This window comes from Leptosomus discolor, chromosome 6, assembly GCF_034619465.1.
Source record: "Leptosomus discolor isolate bLepDis1 chromosome 6, bLepDis1.hap2, whole genome shotgun sequence".
In the NCBI taxonomy this organism is placed as follows: domain Eukaryota; kingdom Metazoa; phylum Chordata; class Aves; order Leptosomiformes; family Leptosomidae; genus Leptosomus; species Leptosomus discolor.
The window spans coordinates 17736674-17757602 of NC_141396.1; the positions used below are offsets into that span (position 1 = coordinate 17736674).

Sequence of the window (20929 nt, forward strand, 5' to 3'; positions counted from 1 at the left end):
CTTCTTTATTTTTCTGAAGTATAAATACAATACTTTTGTTTAGGTTTATGTAGGAGGTGCATACCATTATAGGTAATTTCACTAATTTATAAGGAGAAATTTATAAATGGCTTTTGATTAAGTCTTCATGTCTGATGTTTAAAACCTATTCTTCCCTTTCCTCCAATACTGAGGGGAAAAAAAAAAAAAGATAAAATACAGAATTAGCATCACCACCCATTCTGTGGACATCTTGATTTATTAAGTAGATTGGTTTTTACATTTTTACATTTTAATTGCACCAGAAATAGCTACAAGTAGTTGTACCCCATGATTGAAGTGACACGATCACTGCTAATAGCTTTGGTCACTAAAGTGAATGTGGAAAACCATGCTGAAAAAAAGTGCTTACAATATTTATTGGAATATGAAGGAAACTTATGTAATCAAAACTGACTGGTTTTATCCAATAAAGTTATTTTATTTTTCCCTGTGTTCACTTAAAAAAGGACTGGATTGATATTGATATAGAAGTCATTACAAACCTTGTAACACAGTGGTGGATTAACTTCTAATACAAGCAAAATCTGTCAACATGTAATATTTAATTAACCCATATAAAAATTCAAATGTTTTTCTCTTTTTGTGTTCTTGTCCTGCTCTTTTTGTGTTCTTTTTCTGTGCCCAGACGTAAGGATGGCTGTTACATGGTCATTGTCCATTACTGCCTCTTGACTTTCACAAATCCATCAAACCATTGAGAGAGCAGGATGTGATTTTTATATTAGCTCAACGTTCATGCAATTTCTAGTTTGCTTCTGCACGTACACAATAGTACGTGACAGTCACTCTGCACTATAAATTGGTTTAAAAACTTGATTAAAACATTTCAAATGACACATAAGCAAAAATGGAAATATTCGCTGAAAGTTAAATTTCAGTATTAGTCAATGGTTGGAGGGTGAGAAAGGGAGAAAAAAAGTCGGCTAACAGTGACTCTTTCCTAAAAGGAAACTACTCCCACACACAAGGCTACTGGGGTTAGGAGACTAATTTAAAATTAATGTATTAGTCTCTTCTGCGCTAGCACAAACGTCACTGGCTTTCAGATACCATTATGATGACAGACTAATATTAGAACTGGTTGCAAATATGTGTATTGTATCCTTGGAATGAGGTTATTGTTGAAGCCATGTGAGTCTTCAGCTGTTACTAGGATGTGAAAGGATATTTGCATGTACGGTTTTGACCTCTTCTCTTGTTTTTTGCCCATTAATGTATCTCAGCTGGTTTGCCTTTTAACATTCCAAAACTTCCAGTAACTTTCAAAGTTCATCTTTTCTGGAAGAAAACATGCTGCTTTTCCTTTCTCCTCCCGCTCTATACTCCACACAAACCTGCTAATAGATTTAAAGCTATACTGCTCCAAAGTGGTCAGATGGACTGACTGAAATTCAAATGTTAGTGTTTCATGAACTGCCAGGAAAGGAAACGGTGTGTGTATCTCTGTGGAAATCTGGGATTTCTTGTAAGCATTTAATCTTGGTTGTCAACAACAATTTGGGTCATTGACTTGTAAAGCTTTGAAAGAAAGATACTTAGATTTAGACATTTTCATTCACTGCGAGAACTACACTTGCTAACTACCGTAATTTAAATTGGAAAAATTGGTAGAAGCTGGTTTTTTTCTAAAAGAGATTCATGTATGCTTATATGTAGTGAACAGTGATTTCAATGAAAATTGGCATCATTTTTATAACCCACTTTATAATTGCCTTGTTCACAAGTAATTCATGTCACTTCAAGAAAGAGCCAGAAGGAAGTCTGTTTCGTATCCATTCCTGAACAGTATCTAATGGTATAAAATCAATGCAGAACATACCAAGAGCAGGATTATACAGTCTGCATACTTAGAAGCTTTGAGAACTTCAGATGTAGATAATGGACTTCATTGGTTAACATCGTGTCAAAGAGAAAAGACTGATATTTACATTTTTGAAAATCATAGTGCTCAGAGGGAAGGGAATGAGGTACACTGCATGCCACAGGACCTTGAATAAGTACTCAGATCCAGCATGAAATCCAAATAAATAAATGTTTCTGTATAAAGACCAAGCAGCAATACAGAAGTAGAAAAAACACAAATACTATTTTGTTTATGTATCAATACTCTGCAGAGAAGTATATATGCACATGAACACCAGCAACTTTGTGTAACCGAATATAATGAGTCCTGTATCCAAAACTAGATCTCCTTTTTCCTATTGAAATGCCACTAATAGTTTAACATGTACTAGATAGATATACATCTCTTGACAAATGGGTCATTATGCTGTTAAAATTTCCGTATAAGAACAAAGGAGATTAGAAACTTTCAAAGCACCTTTTCCTTTGCTTCTTTCTAACTGGCATTACCTGTTCAGCTCATGATAGCTAAAGAAAAAGGAAATCAAAACACTGAAATTAAGTTACTCTTTACCGTTGTAGCTGTTCCCCAACAATCTATCACCCACAAGTATCATTAACATCAGACATGTTGCACTGACAGAAGACATTGTTTATTACGTTGGGCCAGAAAACATTTTAATTAAACCATTTAAGCACACTAATGGCATCCCAGAAAGGCAGGGGATGTTGGGGTGTGGGGGAGGAAGTGTTATATTTACAGGTTGTCTTTCGAATTTCCAAATTGGAAAAAATAAAGCAGATATTTAAATCAAATATCCTTAACCACTTTGTAGCCAAGTACTTCCCAAGTAAATATCTAAAGTTCTTTGTGTCACTGGTAATCACTGACTAATCACAGAATCACAGAACGTTAGGGGTTGGAAGGGACCTCTGCAGATCATCTAGTCCAACCCCCCCTGCCAGAGCAGGACCACTTCAAGCAGGTTACACAGGACGGGGTTTTGAATATCTCCAGAGAAGGAGACTCCACAACCTCTTTGGGCAGCCTGTTCCAGTGCTCTGTCACCCTCAATGTAAAGAAGTTTTTCCTCATGTTCAGGTGGAACTTCCTGTGCTCCAGTTCGTGCCTGTTGCTCCTTGACCTGTCACTGGGCACCACTGAAAACAGCCTGGCCCCATCCTCTTGACACTTACCCTCGAGATACTTCTAAGTGTTGATATGATCCCCTCTCAGTCTTCTCTTTACCAGGCTAAAGAGCCCCAGGTCTTTCAGCCTTTCCTTCTAGGAAAGATGCTTCAGCCCCCTCATCATCTTTGTAGTCCTCTGCTGGACACTCCAGTTCCTGTCTCTCTTGAACTGGGGAGCCCAGAACTGGACAAAGTACTCCAGACATGGCCTCACCAGGGCAGAGTAGAGGGGGAGGAGAACCTCCCTCGACCTGCTGGCCACACTCTTCACGCACCCTGGGATACCATTGGCCTTCTTGGCCACAAGGGCACATCGCTGGCTCATGGTTAACTTTCTGTGCACCAGAAATCCCAGGTCCTTCTCCGCAGAGCTGCTCTCCAGCAGGTCAACCCTCAGCCTGTACTGGTGCGTGGAGTTATTCCTCCCCAAATGCAGGACCCTACACTTGCCTTTATTGAACCTCATTAGGTTCCTCTCCGTGCAGAAATACTGTACTAGTCTTTGTCTTTGCCCCTTCAAGAGGTGGCTGTCATTATTTGTGGCTGCCCTGGCCATAAACCACTAAGCAGCATGCTGCACAGCATCACAGAGCAGGAGAGAGGTTGCCACTGCATGCTGTACATGTCTTCCATGCCATCTTAGAAGTCCTCATCCACACTCACCATGCTGTGAATGAAGACATCTACTGACATAAACAACTACACATGCCTTTCTCCAGTAGAAGAAATAACTTCTGTTTGAGCCATTGCCTCATGCTGAATGCAGTATCAGCAGCCGGTCTTTTCGATACAAAACAGTCATGAAGGCTGAGTTCTTACACAACTTATATCTAGCATGTATGCTTTACAGTAAGGGATCTTCGTTTTATCGAATCTTGATAATACTGCTGCTTACCTACATTACCATAACTGTATATGTTGTTCCTTCTCCTATTTGCAGTGACCTGCCAGCACCTTAAAGTCTTACCTTTCCACAAAGTTATTTCAGCCACTGAAAAGCAGCAGTCATGATCTTGCTGACGGACTCAATGATTACCCACTGTTAGTGATGTTGCATACTGTGGCTGAGGTAAATCAAGCAAATCAACTGCTCATTTTCAAGACACCTGCAGATATACATACACATATGTTATACCAGATAACTACAATCATTGTGATTATTAAAATGAAGCTAAACAGTGGAACTAAAGAACTACCTCAAGAATACAAACCAGTATCAAAGAAGGTACAGCAAATCTATCCCACTATCCAGCGGATACTTTCAAAGTTAAGTAGCTCAGCAGATTTCTGGGTAGGCATACAAAATTATTACTTCAATGTAAACGTGAAAGGAGTTTATGATGTGGTTTATTTCCAAACAGAAGGTGGCCAGTCATCAGAGCATTTGGAGCTCCCAAGCATTTACAAAGTCACATTTAGTTTCTGATACAGCAAGGGCATTTATTTTTATCATTAAGATTAGCTACTTCTAGTTCTCTTGCTGAAATTAAATGTGCTTATAGTTATGCATATGGTCTTTCTTAATCTTTCAAGAATACTCTCATGTATAGGTTTTGCTTCCAAGACTGTTTTTGCAGTTTTAAGATTGCTGACCGCTTCTGCCATAGTATTTGCTCTGAAAGGCGAGACGATTCTCACACCCCTTCTGTACAGCCTTTTCAGGCTCAGCTATTTCCCAGCACTTCTTGTTATAATTGTTTTTGTCCAGATGCGGGAAAGCGGAAGGCAGCTGCTTCTGCAGTCAGCAGGGAGCACTTCTGCACTGTTCCCAGGCCCTTGGCCAGCAGGGGAGAGCTGAAGGCCTAAAGTCCCCCACTTTCTGGGATTCTCCAAGATTGATGCCATTGCTCCCAACAGCCTGAGACACCTGCAGAGTCTCTCTATCCAGTTATGTGTCCTGCGTCATTTAAGTAGGATTATGACTTAACTTTCCCCAAGTAACAAGGGTCCTTGCCAGTCTCACCTATCAGTGACCTGAGAATTGATTCCTGCTGTGCTATTTCCTGTTGTAATTTTCAGCCTCCCTCATGAGAGCACAGCAGAAACTCTTAATACTCAGAAAACAGAGAGAACTTTTGTTTTTCAGTGCACTGCACAGATCATCTTCCACCAAGACAGCCTCTACCGTTGTTCCAAGACAGTACACTTCCCAAGTCAATATTCAAATACTGAAAATGCCACCAACATAACCATTTTAAGCTCCTGCTTCCCTCAGATTCCTCAGCAAGAAAATTAGATTAACTCAAGGAGCAGTTTCATATCTGAGTAAAGGCGCAATGCTCTCCCACCTTTGCTACATGTTCCCATTCTACACACACACACCTTTCTTAGCACTAGGTCTCACTAGGCCACAAAGGCAGTGCATCAAGGTTTTATCCAACTGGAAGCATTTTTTTTTTAATAGATTTTTTCAGCCAGACAATTTCCCTAATCCAGCTAACGGCACAACTGTTGGTGACAGCATGAAGGATGTAGAGGAAGCACAGTGCCCAGAGAATACACCTCTCCAGGAGGTTTAAAGCATCTGTGAAAAATGCAGCTTCAGTGAGAGATTTTACACAAACCCAGATGACTGAAGAGGCTGCTGCCAGGGACGGGGCAGAGTATCCTCACCAACAATTTTCTCCCTGCCTCCCTTATAGTCAGAAGTTTCCCTCGGTTCAAGGAAATTCCTTTGTTTCATTTGCAGCTTGTTCAACTCACAAAAGGGTCAGAGAGGCACCAGAGTCAGCACAGAGATGCGAGACAGGAGCTGAGAGAGAAGGGAGGGAGCAGGACTGGCCCTTTGGCAGCCACAAGTCACTGGGATATTCTGGTGCCCTGTATAGATTCTCCCCAGCCCTGCCTGGTGACACCTTGCCGGCATCAGGGATCAAGCACCAAAAGGGCTCCATGGTAGCTGCATTTTACCAAACACCCTCCACCAGAAACAGCATATAAGGTAATTAAAATAAAACTTGCTCAGGTTATCTATGGGCAAGAGAGACTGTCAGAGGTAGGGAGGATCCAGAAGAACCCCTGTACTCCCATCTCAGCAAAAGCCTGATAACTAGGCCATGGTGGAGAGGCCTGCTTCACTTAAGGCTATACCAGATAGCAAAACCAGATTGTTTGGGCAGGAAGGGAAGAACTGGAAAGAAATTGCACATAACCACACAGCCTACGGAGACTCTTGTTTTCACAACAGTATTTTAATAAGCTAGATGCAGAGGGGCACCAGTTGACTCAAATCACATGCATGCAGTTATTGGAAGGGGCTCAGGTAGCTGGAAGCAGCAGCTGGCCTCAGACATGGTTCAGCCCTGTCAAAGGGCAAGATTATTAAAAGAAGCTGTCAGTATAAACCCTGTCAGATGTCACTATTAAAGTGTGTCCAAAACAGGTCAACAGCCTAGCACATTCCCACCTTGGTCTGAGTCCTGAGGAAAGGCCGATTCCTAAAGCACCAGTTTGGTTTCCAGCAGAGCCCCATGCTGAGGATATTTCTGCAGCATGTCCTGTTTCTTGGAGATCTCAGGTCACTGGTGCCTTGACTACAAACCAGAGATGTTTTCAAGGCCATTAATTCTTGGATGTGGCCAAAACTGGAAATCCTGACACTTCAATATTTCCCTTTGTGCTGAATCAGAATGAATAGTTGCAAGTTTGCCATAAAAGTAAAAATAAAATGCTTTTGAACCACCAAAGCAGCAGCACTAACACGCCTCTTTTATCTTGTATTAAAAACATTAAAATAAATTTATTTATCTTTGCCAAAATTTTTTATATGTTCTTAATAATTGATGAAGCAAAAGGAGACTTGCAAAACAATCTCTTTTAACTGATGAAGCATTTTTAGAGATAAATGGTTCTGCTCGAAGACTTTCAGCTGTCTCTTCTGAATGCTCTTTTCTCAAAAAAAACCCAACAAACCAACAAAAAAAAAAAAAACAACCCAAACTCAACAACAAAGAACACAGACTTCCTAAACTTGCAGTCCACAGCAGCAGCAGGCTCTGCTCATTTTTGCTGAGGCTAAATTTCTAGTGGTCATGGCTGCTATTTCTGCATGTGATGACTTGCTTCCTTTTTCAAAAACTAAAACCCATTTTAATTTGCTTAAGCATATAGCAGTGCATTACTATAAAGATGGGAAGTGGTTTTCTGTGTTCCAGTAAATGTCCTTTCAGTAAGGATAGGCAAATATAGAGCTCAGCCCACAGAACATTACACTGTCAGTGAGGAAGACAGTACAATTTCTGAAGGAACCTTGGAAACCTGTCATTTCTCCATCAGGTCAGCTTAAGACAAAAGGGGACACCCATGTTCTAGGAAAAATAACATGAACTTTCCCATTGCATGCACTAAAAGGACAGATTTATGTTGCAGATCAAGCCTTACTACCTTAGACCAACGCTATTTCTGCAGCCAGCTTTCAAGAAGGGGACCATTCATTCAGCACGTTAGATTGAATACAACAAGTTCAAAAATGTCTTGGAAAGCCAAGTGTGAGCAAGCAGCCTCTGGGGTATAGAATGGACTGGAAACCCTAGGTCATAAGCAAATAAATCATAGGCGAACCTACTCATAGCATACATGAGAACACAGGATCAACTAGTTTAATCTTTCATTGGAGCTCTTCCAAAGTAAAACTGGTTAATCTTAAATGCGTGCACTTTATGTACTATTGCAAAAGGCAGTTTCCTCAAAATAATGCAAACTGCAGGGATTCACTGAACTACTGTTGCAGGAAAATATCTTTCTCTCAAAGGAAAAACAAGTTACTAACATCTCAACAGTTAAATAAATGTGACAGGGTATGTACTACAGACTCCTCAGCCTTGGAGTTCTGGCAAAACCATACAGTAGTTCAATGCATATTAAACTTAATCAAATCATTCATAAAAAAAACCTTAGTTTTCACTTGAAATGATAAAGTAGCAATACTACAAACAGATCTCCAACAATGGTGACAAAGTAATCCTGATTGTCCTAAAAAATGTAAAATACTCTGCTGTTCCTTCCAGCATGACAGACATCTAGCTCTCAGACTCCCATGACATTTTGAACAGGGCTCTTAGTAACAGAACACTAGATGAGCAGTTTTGTTTAACTAAAACCATGCCTGAGGTCAAAATACCAACGGCACTTCCTGATAACTGACAAATCCACAGTGGACCAAGAGATCCATCCCCAACACTCCTATTTACGCCAAGCATTTCCTGAATATAATCCCTTGCTACTAACACTGTTACCAGCACAACTTTTTTTGTATTATGTTGGGTCTTACACAGGCCAAATGCAGACATGGCTGCTGTGAAATCTTAGCAATATCTTGTCCATCAACAATTCTGGCACTACTAGCATGACTCTGACTTACACTTTCACTACTTTGGAAAAGCGTCAGTGTTCAAGCAGCAAGGAGAAGCCCCAGTGAGCACAGACAAAAGCCAGAGCGGCTCTGCCCATAGCAATTGGCCTCGTGTCATTGCAACCGCTCCCACACTCAGACCTGAAAGGTCAAAAGTGTATTAGAACTGTTAAGCATCTGCACTGGATTACCAGTTTCAGGACAGATAAGACTGTATCACTCAGCTCTGGCTAGCACAACTGTTAACGACCAATCTTGTCTTTACAGAGAAGCTCTGCAACGAACAGGATTGCTGCTCATCTCTGCTTTCACATTAAAGCAGTAGGCTAGCCTATCTGAAATGACAGCAGCTATTTCTTATACCACTTCTATAACTGTGACTTTAGTTTTATTGCAGAATATCAACATCTGTGTTCAACAAATATGATTCACCGTGTTTTGAAAGTAACAGAGCTGGACTGATAGAGGCAGTATAGCATGATCCACCTCAGCCTTGAAACCGCGTGGAGCTATGTTTCGCTAGAATTATGCTACCAACTTTTTTATACCGCTGAGATACTTTCAACAGTTATTATGAACTGAGAACACTGTGAAATGAACATTTACAACCAAAAAGTTGACCAATATAGTTGCCAAATCTCGCCACTAACTGCCAACGCTGGAAAAAAGAAACTATGCCGTGTATTTTTTTTTCTTATTTTTGTCCACTTCTAATTACACTTGCACTGAAGCACATTTAGTTTCCTCCTTCTTTCAGATTTGTCTCTGTCTTCACCCAGCTTTCTGTTGCTGATCTCTTTCATTTTATTATCTCAAAACCAAATTTGAATGGTGCTTTTAAATTTTTCTATGTTAATTTTAAATTGCATCCTTTGACTATAGATATGGTACCCCTAAGCCATATTTTAAAATAATTTTTAATATAATTAATATTTTGGTTTTGCATAACTTTGCTCTTTTTTTCCTCTTTATTAGTAATTTATCTATTATGTATGTAATAGCACTGGAGGCAAAGCTAAATTAAAGCCTCGTTGGGGTGGGTATTTTTTAAAGTGCTATTTGAATAAAATTATGAGTGAAAAATTAGGATCTCAACCATGACTCAGGAAAACAGTTAAGCACAGACCCCAGCAAAGGAATCTCTTGCTTTCAGTGGGAATGACTTAAGCACATGCCTATATGCTCTGTTGATTCAGACGCCACGTCTTGCCTGAATTCACATGAGATCGCAGTTTTGGCCATGAACTCCTGCCTCACCTCCCAAAGAAGCTTACACTGGTGAAGCCACACCCAAGACATGCATCACAGCTCTGAAGCCTGACTTCTCTTGTTCATTCATAACAGGGTTAAAATCGGTAGCTGCCAAACAATTTCCTCGGTGACCTGCTGAGACTCTTTAACCTTTATTCTTAGCTTTTTGGATGGGAATATTTTAATCCCCCTTCCAACCTTATCCTCTCTAACGAAACTGTTCATCAGGACACTTCTCTAGCCGGAGTCCATGTATTCATAACAATGAACAGACACCATCACCTTGCATTATATAGTGAGATATTACTAAAAGGAGACAGATTTACTTTGAAAGGCCCTGTAACACAAGGAAACAGGATTTGAGTTAGGCCAAGTACAGGGAACTGCAATTTTAGTATGTAACATAGCTACAACCTGCTTATCTGCTATGCAAACTGATCTCGCTATAAAGCCGCTTTGCACACAAAGTGCTCTTGCTACCACTAGATGGCAGGTTTATACGCTTTAAAATGGATAAATACTTTAAAAATAGTAATACTCTGTCCACAATAGAAACGTATTTATTTATTATATCATTGTTTCCGGACTGACCTTTAATTTTAAGGATTCCACATTTTATTTACATTATTCTCTTCAGCTTCCCCGCCCCTCCCCTGGGGCACAGTTCTTCTTTATCTGAGGGGGGGGGGGGGGGGGAGGAATCTAAAAATTTTCCACTAAGCGTTTATTCCATGACTTACTCAGCCTGAGAAATCCTGACAATATTTGCCAGATATCACTAGCAAAAGTCTATAGCTCAGGTTGCATTTCTAAAGGTCAGTACTGTGATCTTATTCTTATTCCATTAAGATATTTTTATATTCCATAAGGACATTTTTACTAAGAAATGACATATCTTGTCTGACTAATTACAGGTAGACTATTATGCCAGTTAATAGGGGATATCATTAACACGGCTTATTACAATTCTATGATTTTTCACATTTTTACTCATATGGAATGCCTAAACGTAGATCATTTTTATTTACGCTCCAAATTTCTGCTTCTCAGAAGCAAAAAATGTAGCTGTAGGTTCCTCCTAGTTCTATCTTCTTGCAGGTCTTTTTGTCCGTACCAAACAGATTCCATAAACCTAAACAGATCTTAATGTAGAGTTGGTCATACTGAACACAGAACTTCTATACTATATTATGCGTTTACTTTGCCATAACAACATGAAATTGCTTTACATCAAGTAAATCTGGGTCTTTAATGCCACACACACACACACCCCCAAATGGAAGAAAATTAGGAAGAAATCAAATTCATTATACAATGTTATATTCAAACATATATATACGCACACAAAAAGTAACAAATTCATTTCACAGCAAACCTCTCCAAACTGGTCCATGCTCAGAACTGGCAATATTACAGAACATAACTCAACATTATTGTAAGGTAACGACAAGACTGTCACCTTACATGCCACTTTACTGCCCAGATATTGACAGCATATCTAGCAACACAGTATGTTTGTTTATCATAGAATCATGGGATGGTTTTGGTTGGAACTGACCTTCAATGCTCATCTAGTCCAACCCCCCCCCCCGCCACGGGCAGGGACACCTTCCAACAGACCAGGTTGCTCCAAGCCCCATCCAAACTGGCCTTGAACACTTCCAGGGAGGAGCACCCACAACTTCTCTGGGCAACCTGTTCCAGTGTCTCACCACCCTCATAATGAAGAATTTGTTCCTTATGGCCAACATAAATTTACCCTTTTTCCGTTTAAAACCACTGACCTTTGTCCTGTCACTACAGACTTTGGTAAAATGTCTCTCTCCGTCTTTCTTATAAGCCACCTGGAGCCTTCACTTCTCCAAGCTGAAGAAGATCTTTCTCAGGAGACAGCATTCCCCAAGTCTTAAACAGAAGACAATACTCTAGTAACTGTCATTTTCTGAATCATCTGATGTTTTGACTGGACTAGAAACAAAGAGGACACATGCCATGTCTATAGGTGGATGACCACTGCTCTTAGCACTGATACAGGGGAAAACATTCAAGGAAGTCTCTGTTCCTACCCTCTTCCCAGGGACTCACCCCACCTTTGGCCCTACACCATTACACAAAGCAGGCACCAAAACAGCATTAATGACCGTAACCCAAAGACAAAAAACTGAAATTGGACAAAGGTTTTGAAAGCATTCTTGAATTGATCACCCAAGTAAAAACTGAAACACTGGATTATCTCAGCTGCCTTTAATTTATCAAAAGCTGAAAATGCATACGTAAGCTCTTGGTCTAAATGATGCATAAGTTCAAGATAAAGGACTGAGCATCGCTGTTGTGCTTCCAAGGGATAAGAATGCTCTCAGGTTCAGATCAAAACAAAACTCAAATAAAGTCAAAGGAATCCCTTCATCCTCATTCACATAAAAATTTGACCTTTTCAAACTCCTACTGATCCTTCACAGCCCTTCTGGATCGTTCAAGCTATTATTTATACCTGCAGCCATAACCACCTTACACAGGTGTCTGCTTGCAAGAAGGGGCTGAAAAGTAAGGAAGAGAAGAGATGTGCTTCTGTGAACTTCAAAATATAGTTGAAAAGACTGTATGAACAACCTTCTTCAAAGACATCTGAAAACTTTTTGAGGCAATAACTCTCTTAAAAATATCCCTTAGCACAACCTCAATTAGGAACTGCGAATGTATGGGAAAATAACTCCAAAGCAAATGTGGAGGTCAAAACACTTCAGGTCCTGTGACTTCTGACAGCCATATTTATGACTTCGAAGCCTTCCTTAGAGAAGTGCTAAACCCGGGGCAGGGGAAGGTACCATATATGCTACACACAGTGTTACAATGTTTTATCCCATGTAAGACCCCCCTCCCCCATTACCTTCTTACCACCCTTACTCAGTTTCCTCAAACCAGGACTCCATTTACATGCTAACAACCCTTTATCCACCTACCAGTCAGGCTCTACATGTCCCCAAGTCTGCAAAATGTGGTGAGTGCCACCCAGCCAAGGCATGTAAGACACACGCACACATCCTGGCCACTTGCAAAGCACAGGCACAAAACCAGAGCACTGCAGACATGGAAGTTCATTGTGCATGTACTGCGCAGTCCACACGCATGAGTCTGTCAACTTTTCCAGACAAAAGTACGTAAACCTACTCACAGGTCTGCAGCTCCACATCATACGGAAATTTAGCTTCTCTTTGCTTTTGATGTAAGGCTTTCCCTATGTGGGATGCTGGCAATCAGCTACAGCAGTATAGGTTCAGATGCAAGACATGCTTCTTCAAGTAGAGGAATGAGAGATACACCTCAAGCATTTGCACCACTGCAGCATTTCTCCGCTTCCATGATGCTATCTGCAGAGCAAAGTTGGTTGGCTTGATCTGCAAGCTAAGAGTTTTGGTTACTCTTAGCTACTGAGCTAAGTAAACGAGCTACTGAGAAAGTTGATGTCAGGTGAATGAAGCAGCCAGTAGAAAAGAGGAAATCAAGAGCAGGTTTGAAGAGAACATATTTTTATACGCTTTCTAAACTGCACTCTAATATGAAACCATAAACACAAAAAATCCAAACACTCCAATCTGTCCCTTTAGTTCCTCATTGCATATTTGGCAACTCATATCCCTCCAGGAAAGAAACTACTTTAACTTCTTCTTTATCACACATGTTCATTTACAATATATTCCATTCATGCCAATATGAATCACTAACAATGTATATCACAAGCAACAACAGGAGCAATGGATGATTAAAACCTGGAAGAATTAGTCATCTTCTTACAGAAGCTACCATGTAATTTCAAAAATGTTGAGTTCGCAAGATATTTATGTCTCTTTCCTAAGATCAGAATTTTGTTGCTAAAATGCAGCAGCATCTCTTAGCTGCAATCAACAGCACAGTGTACTGGGGAAAAAAATATAAAGCAAACATACAGAAAAAAAAAAAAAAGCTTTCAGCTGGACCCATAGGTGCCAATGCCCTCAAACTTCAAGGAGGCTCACAGCTTTATCCCCTTACTGAAGACTGTCTCAGAAAAGAAGGAATCAAGTCAAAACCCTCTATACAAAACATTGGCCAGCATAAGAAGTGCCTAGATCTGTAGCTTCCTCTTCTACTAAGCTCAATTGCTAGGTAAAAAAGTGCTTGATCTGACCTTACACACAGCACTTGCCTGTGTGGAAAGAGCTGCTTATGGCAGAGCACTGCTTAAGCAGCATGTTCCAGCAAACATCAGCTTGGACAGGCAACGAAAATTACACAAACTATTTGGCTGCAATCACCAAGAAATTACACCTCAGCAATCTTAATACACTTAAGCAAAGTTTTAAATAGTCTGTTTTGCAAAGAAATAGGAGTGAAAAAAAATCAAATTCTTATACTAAAAGACATAGCTGTTTCCTTCTCTTGTTTTGAAGCTGCAATAACAGGGGAGGAAACGGCCCTAACATTGCTGGTCACTGATCTGCAGAGGCAATTTGGTGAGTCATCATTACAGCTGACAAAACCTGAACGAGCCCAGATGGGCCTGTATGTCAATCAGACAGCACAATATAGTTTTAAATTTCCTCAGGAATTTGATGATTTCTAGATCTGCTAGATCATGTGCTAATTACCATACGCACTACATGTAGATATGCAGCTGGTTTTTGTTACAGTATAATTACAGTCTAAGTATTAAATGTAGGGGGTTCTCTAGTGTCTGAAATGGCATATTTTCACAACAAATATATCAAAGAACTTAAAGAAATGCAGAGATTCACTTGAATTTAAATACAGACTGAGGGAATAGGTTTTCTCTGAGATCTTGCATGTTCTCCCCTTGATCTCCGCGTCTCATACACTTGTTATTAGTGTCTCATTTTGTATGCCTGATACAAACTCATCTATCATGCTCATCTCACCATGAGATGGTAAGAGAAAAGGCAAAACAGTTTGGAATGGAGGGGTTAATCGGAACAGCTGGGGGGTTAATCGAAAAAACAGATAGACCTGGCCAAACATCAATCATATTACAATGAACTGAGTATCACTGAAGTCACTGGAAACTACTTGTTTTGGAGATTTCATATCCATTATAGGTTTGCCTAGGAAGTCTCTAAAAACAAGCAAATTCATTTCCTCTTTCTAACACAAAAATAGAAGAAGGGTTAGAATCACATCTGTTAAGTGGACATGTTTTCAGCTTTACTTATCCCCTGTTGAAATCTATACTGAGAAATAGGGCATTTTAGCATTAGCAGGTTTCTGGACTGAAGCCATGTAATCACACACTTTGTCTGGGTATAATCCAGGGATTTTACTGGAAATTTTGCAACAAAGGAAAATACATAGATAAAAAAGTTTAATTTAGACTAGCTTAAAACTCTGACTTAAGAAGTTTGGCTGCAAGCTGCACACTAGCTTGAACATCAGAAGTACTTCTGCTGCTTTAGTGTGGTACATAGACTCTTTGACACATTGAAGTGAGAGGTATATGGAGGTACACAAACTATTAAAGTGATTTGGCTAAACAGTTTTCAGTACCTGAATTAACTTGTGCAGCACTAGAATGGGCACTGTATGCATCAAGGTGGCACAATAAAATTCCTATTTTTCATCTTTTTCATCCCCATTTTTTTGTGGGTTGAGGAGTCATGTAGAAGCCTAGCACAAGAGCAGACCAAACACAAACTTAATAGTCTCCTAACCATCGTTAGTAATGTAATCTTCCACTCAGGCAATGTTATACTAATCTGCTGATTTCAGTTTAAAAACACCAAAGAAATTCTGCAGTGGAGCTGGAAAAAGGCCATATAAAATGACTTGCTTATCGCTTTTTGAATGATTCATTAACCAGCATAATTTACTCTGCCACATGCCCAGTTAAATTCCAGTTTAGCAACGTAGTATGTACTACTAGCTTTCCAGAAAAGTTACAACAGGCCAGTAATAAAAGTTAAGCATTAACCAAGATGACAGAGCCATGTAGCTACAAAACTAAAAACTATTTTTTAGGTCTTTTCTTAATTCACTTAATGGATTGATCTTGATTAAGTTGATCTTTATTTAAAAAACAAAACCTGTTTTCTCTCTTTTCAGAATGTGTCAGATTACGAGCTGAGCCGATTCAAAATAATGCACCAGCCGTAAGTTTCTTATTATTTTCTGCTTCTCCACTAAATGACTAATACTCCATTGTACTCTGACTGTTTCTCTGTCAATAAATAAGGAAAAATGAGAATTGAAACCTTCTGCTCATGTGAAGGGCATTAATTGATGTGGGTGGAACTTCCTCAGGATTAGGACCCTGGAAGGTTTACAAGAACTGTGGTTCAGATCAGCTGACAAGAAAGTTCCTTCTGCACCAGCTGCTGGGTGATATTCTTGCTCAGAATACAGACCATCTTAATACCAGGAAAAGTACAAGTTCAACTTCTAGAATACAAAAGCTCTTTATTTGTATATTTTATGAGGCCAAATTTTCAGAATTGGTTCATCGGCTGTTTAGGGATCAATTTAAGTGATCAGATTAACAAAGTGCTATGTTGAAAGTAATTTAAATAGAATTTAAATGGAATACTGAATAAGCAAATACAGGTATAACAGTTAGGAAATGTCTTCATGTAATTTGTGATATTTAGAAGGATATCTTTAATATTCAGGTGTATTATTTCTCCTGTATTACTGCACAAAATTAATATTAGGGAGTTTTCTCCGTAAGTCAATGAAACAAAGAGCTCAGTTTAATACGGAGTGAGTTGCTCTGCTTCACCTAACGGTTATTATCATTCCATGTAGCTTTTTTTTTTTTTTCTGTAGCTGGGAAAACATTATATTTATTTACCAAACCAGAACTGTTTTTGAATGCCACTCTATTGATAAGAAATTGGAGGAACTTGGAGGCATCTTTACCCACTAAAATCCCATTCCTATTGATAACAGTTTGATGAGAGCATAAGTTAATATTCTTCTGGGTTTGATTTAATAACTAACTAGATGAGTAAGTACAATATCAAAGGAATTTCTTGCAAAGTAATTAAGTCTAACGGGACATCATTTTGAGAGAAAACGTAGAGAGCATGAATATAAAGTTAACCAAGGATGTGATCTCTCCTTCTGTGAAATACATGAATCTGATCCACTACAATACTGGGGCAAAGAAAAATCTATTAACTGAGACCAAAAGTTGCACTTCTACTGATGTGGGCATTCAAGCTTAGGAATTCCAAACTGTATATGGAATAACAAAGATGTTCTGTAATATGAAGTCTGTTGTCAAGTTAAAACAGAAAACCAGAGTAGATCAAATCCAAAGTAGTAAAACTCCTGAAATGCACAGTGTGAATGTCACATCCCTAGCACCAACTTTCACTCTAAAATCTGTTGCTTTTACACCTTACCACTTGCTATTGCAGAAATTGCTTGAGTTTCTAGCACTCAGTCTGCATGTCTTAACTGGGAAAGGTCTACATTGATCCACCTAAGCCAGATGAATGAGCCTGTTCAAACCTGTTCATACAGCAGGTAATCCCCAATGGATCAAAATACTAAGGATAGATAAACAGAAAAATAGTAATCGCCAGACAAGGTGAGACCAAAAGCCTGTCTTTCTCCTGGCAGTGGCCAGTGCTTCAGGTCTCTGCCTGTTACAAAAGTTTCTTCATGGACCTTCATTAGACAGAAGCTAGGTCCCCTGACATGCCACCATCTAAAGCTCTTTGCCTTTCCCATTCTAGTTCTCACTAGTGTAACACTTGGTGTTCTTCTTTTCCAAAGTAAGATTTTCAGTCTAAAAAGCTATAAACGCTCTGTGAACTAAACCATGCAGTTATTCTACATTTTGCTAGGAAATCCCATCACAGATGTACCAGGAGCAATCTGCAACTATGCACAGGTATGATTCCCTGACTTCTGCACCAAATACCTCCACTAACTCAATGGAAGGCTCTTTCCCTCTAGTAATACTACACCTGTTCTCTAAGGGGGAAAAGATAACAGGAGCAAAAAAGACAAAATGTATTCTCTGGGAAGAGTTTATTGTAGTAATTCTGTTTTGATACTCTGAAATAAACTTTTTTTGCACTACACTTTTCATGAAGACTCTTATCGTATTCTTCTATTTCACTTAGCATTGGCTTTGACAGCCTAATGACAGCCTCATGTAAACTAGTTCTCATCAACACTTAAAGCCACAGGTCTACCTTGATTGCTTCTGAGCAGCTACTGAATACAGTAGTGAAATTATCAAGATGCAATCTCTATTAGTGCCCTATCCTATCTGTGAAATGCAGTAATGAAAGATTCCTTCCTCACTTCCCAAAGCAATAACAGAAGAGACGTGCTGCCTCCAAACACAGGACAGCAGAGTACTGAGGCACTAGTCCAACGCTTTCTGGATGTGGCTCCCAGGGTTGTGCAACAGACGGCTCTCACAGGTTTATATGTTTTCAACAGTCCTGACATCATGTTGAAATCCTGAGCTTTGCTTAAAGCCCTTCCTCCTGCAGAAGCACCATTGTATTTTTCACTCCACACAGCAGACTCACTCTCACCCTGAAAGCCCGGGGTCACCTAAAACACTGAACAAGTTTGCTCTCAAGAATGGCAGTACAACAGCACCTTCCAGATACTTCCCATCAGAGAAGTCTCCAACATGGCAGACTACAGTCATGGACTCATTTATTCAGCATTAAAAGCTATGCCTGAAAGAATCTATATAGAACACCACACTACATTCAGGAGCACCCTTTAAGAGAGTGCAGATATCAAAACCAATTTCATATCAAGCTATTTCAGAATACTGGAACTTAAGTGCTTTCCAAACATGCTGTCTTGCTATCTTTACTTAACATTTTAATAAACAGTGCAAATACAATTGGTATTTATAACTGTATACAGCAAAACTGGCACATAACCTATAACTTAATTATAAACATCCATAATTTGGAATCACATTGCGAGAAAGAAATGTAGTTACAGCTCAATCACCTCAGTGTAGATAGTCCAAGACTCACAGTATCAGACGTTTATACGGAAGTTGTTTCACAATGCTTTCAGCTTACTCAAGTTTCACTTTCCCAGGGACCACGAAATTAAAAGGCCTTCTTTATAGCTAACGTGATTAGAAATTCATGCCAAACCAAGCCCAGAATAAATTTTACTCTCCAATCATGAGCTCTGGGGACTGTTTTCCAAAATCAGGACTAGAATCTTTCATCACAAAATCAATGTTCTCTATCACATGGAAATTCAGAAGCCTGTTCTGGCTGTATTGGGTTGCTAGGTAAATGAGAAATCTTCACCCACAAATCAGATAGGAGATGTCAAGTCTTGAGTTTACCATCTGTGTGTAGCAACATGCAGTTATGGAAGATCCTGGATAATAAGTGAGCTGTGATAAGGAACACATAAATACAAGCTTTGTTTAATTATGGTGTGGGCAGCATTTGATCTCCTTGTCTTGAAATAAACATCTTCCAATTCTCACTGCTGTGAAGGCAATAGTTAAAATTAAGAATAAAAGAGAAGTCAAGAAATACATCAGTAGATTTCTAAGACTACAATGACATTCAAATTTCACATGTAGAAAATTTTGTAATCCTGTTTGGAGGGGGGAATTACATCAGCATTATTAGTTAATTAAATGTAGGGTGTGCAACACAATACTTTCACTTTCACTTTGAAATATTTTGATTTCTTGCTCTTATGTTTTTATTTCAGTGGATTATTTTGCCTAACCAAAGACAAATCCTAATAAAAATACTAAAAAAGTCAAGGCGATTTCTATGAGAATTAGACTGTTTCCTTAAGAAATGATATTCCATTTTTAGCATAGAAAGGCTATTACGAAAGTCTATTCAGGCATCAAGTATTTACAGAGGCAGCCATTGCCTGCTGATTAGAATTAAGTCTGGATATTCTCCTGTTCACAGAAGGCTCTAGGAAATAGTTGCTCAGCAAAGCAACACCATCTTGCCTCCTTCTCAGCAGCAGACAATATTACACTCCTGCAGCAGAAAGGGGGCAACAGACACTTGCATTACAGCAGTTTCTCTTCCATTCTGCCATGAGCAATTGAGACTTTTGCAATGACACCTCAGGAGCATGTTTTGTCCCGAGTGCTTCTAGGAAGCTTACTTCTGCTCTTGTAACTATACTGTTCACTGTGCTATCTTGGATATAAAACCAGGCAAAACTGGTATTCTGAAATAATTTTTGAAGTGTTCTGCCGAAGCTTAACAATGAAAGAACGGAGAGATCACAACGTTAAAAGCCTTGTGGCACCACCATAGACCACATGGATTTGAACCTGAGACTACAGTTTAATCATAGCACCTTCCCCATCTCGGCTCCATGTCAAAAGAAGCACTTAGTCAGGCAAACACAGACAGACACATTCCAATACTATGAATCTATAATTGGGCATTTTTCTTAGTAACAAGGAAATCCAATCCAAATTTCCAAGCTTTGCCATATTTTTGAGATTTGTCAAAAATTTATGATAGTCTATCTTGGTAAAATACGCTGTCCACTATTTAAGTCCAGATACTTTTCCACAGATAAATACTGAATTTTTATTTTATCTATCATTTTATATTGAAAATAATGCATAAAAAAAATTGTACAAGAAAGAAACTAGTCCTGTACATCACATTGTCCTATGACTGCAACCACACAGAAGACATTTTCAAACAAATCGTCTTTCTAAACCGGACAGGGAGATGCAAGGTGTAATTACATGAATGGTGTTCTGTTCTAGGTGGGATGAAAACCAAATCCAATATAGAAGCCAGTCAAGCCAGCAATATGTTCAGCTGAAGAGCAATGTCTATCACCTTATTTTCAGTTCTGTGCAGTATGGCTTTTAGGTCATGAGCAACTTGTCTCCTGTCAGCCCACCATCTGCTTATAGTTCATAATTAAGACAAACTCAGAGATGCAGTACATAGGCAGCAGCCTTACCTGTTGCAGCATCCCTTAAAACTTTAAATGAAGGCTATTTTAAGCAAACTAAGGCCCCTACTTCAATGGCCTTTCTCACTAAACAATTTCTTCAACTGCAGTTGTATAAATATACTAAGGAAAGTTGAGAAGAAATAAGCATGATTACAAGCCTGTCTTTGTTACCAAAAATAAAGATGTAGCTAGAAACTACATTTGGCAGAGGTTATATAGAGAAAACAGAGATCTGTATACAAGAAGTCACTAGAGATTGTAAATAAAACAGCATTCAATCTTTGAAAAAGCTAGTACAAAGAGTAG

At 39.2% G+C, this 20929-nt stretch overlaps 1 protein-coding gene across 1 annotated transcript in view; it reads left to right on the forward strand.

Annotated features, from left to right (window-relative positions):
• Positions 1-20929, forward strand: part of BLNK (B cell linker) — a 99700-nt gene that overhangs the window by 18604 nt on the left and 60167 nt on the right. The window contains exon 3 of the mRNA XM_086466797.1: positions 15767-15813. Coding sequence (XP_086322923.1) covers positions 15767-15813 — 47 coding nt within the window. The remainder of the gene's footprint in view (positions 1-15766; positions 15814-20929) is intronic.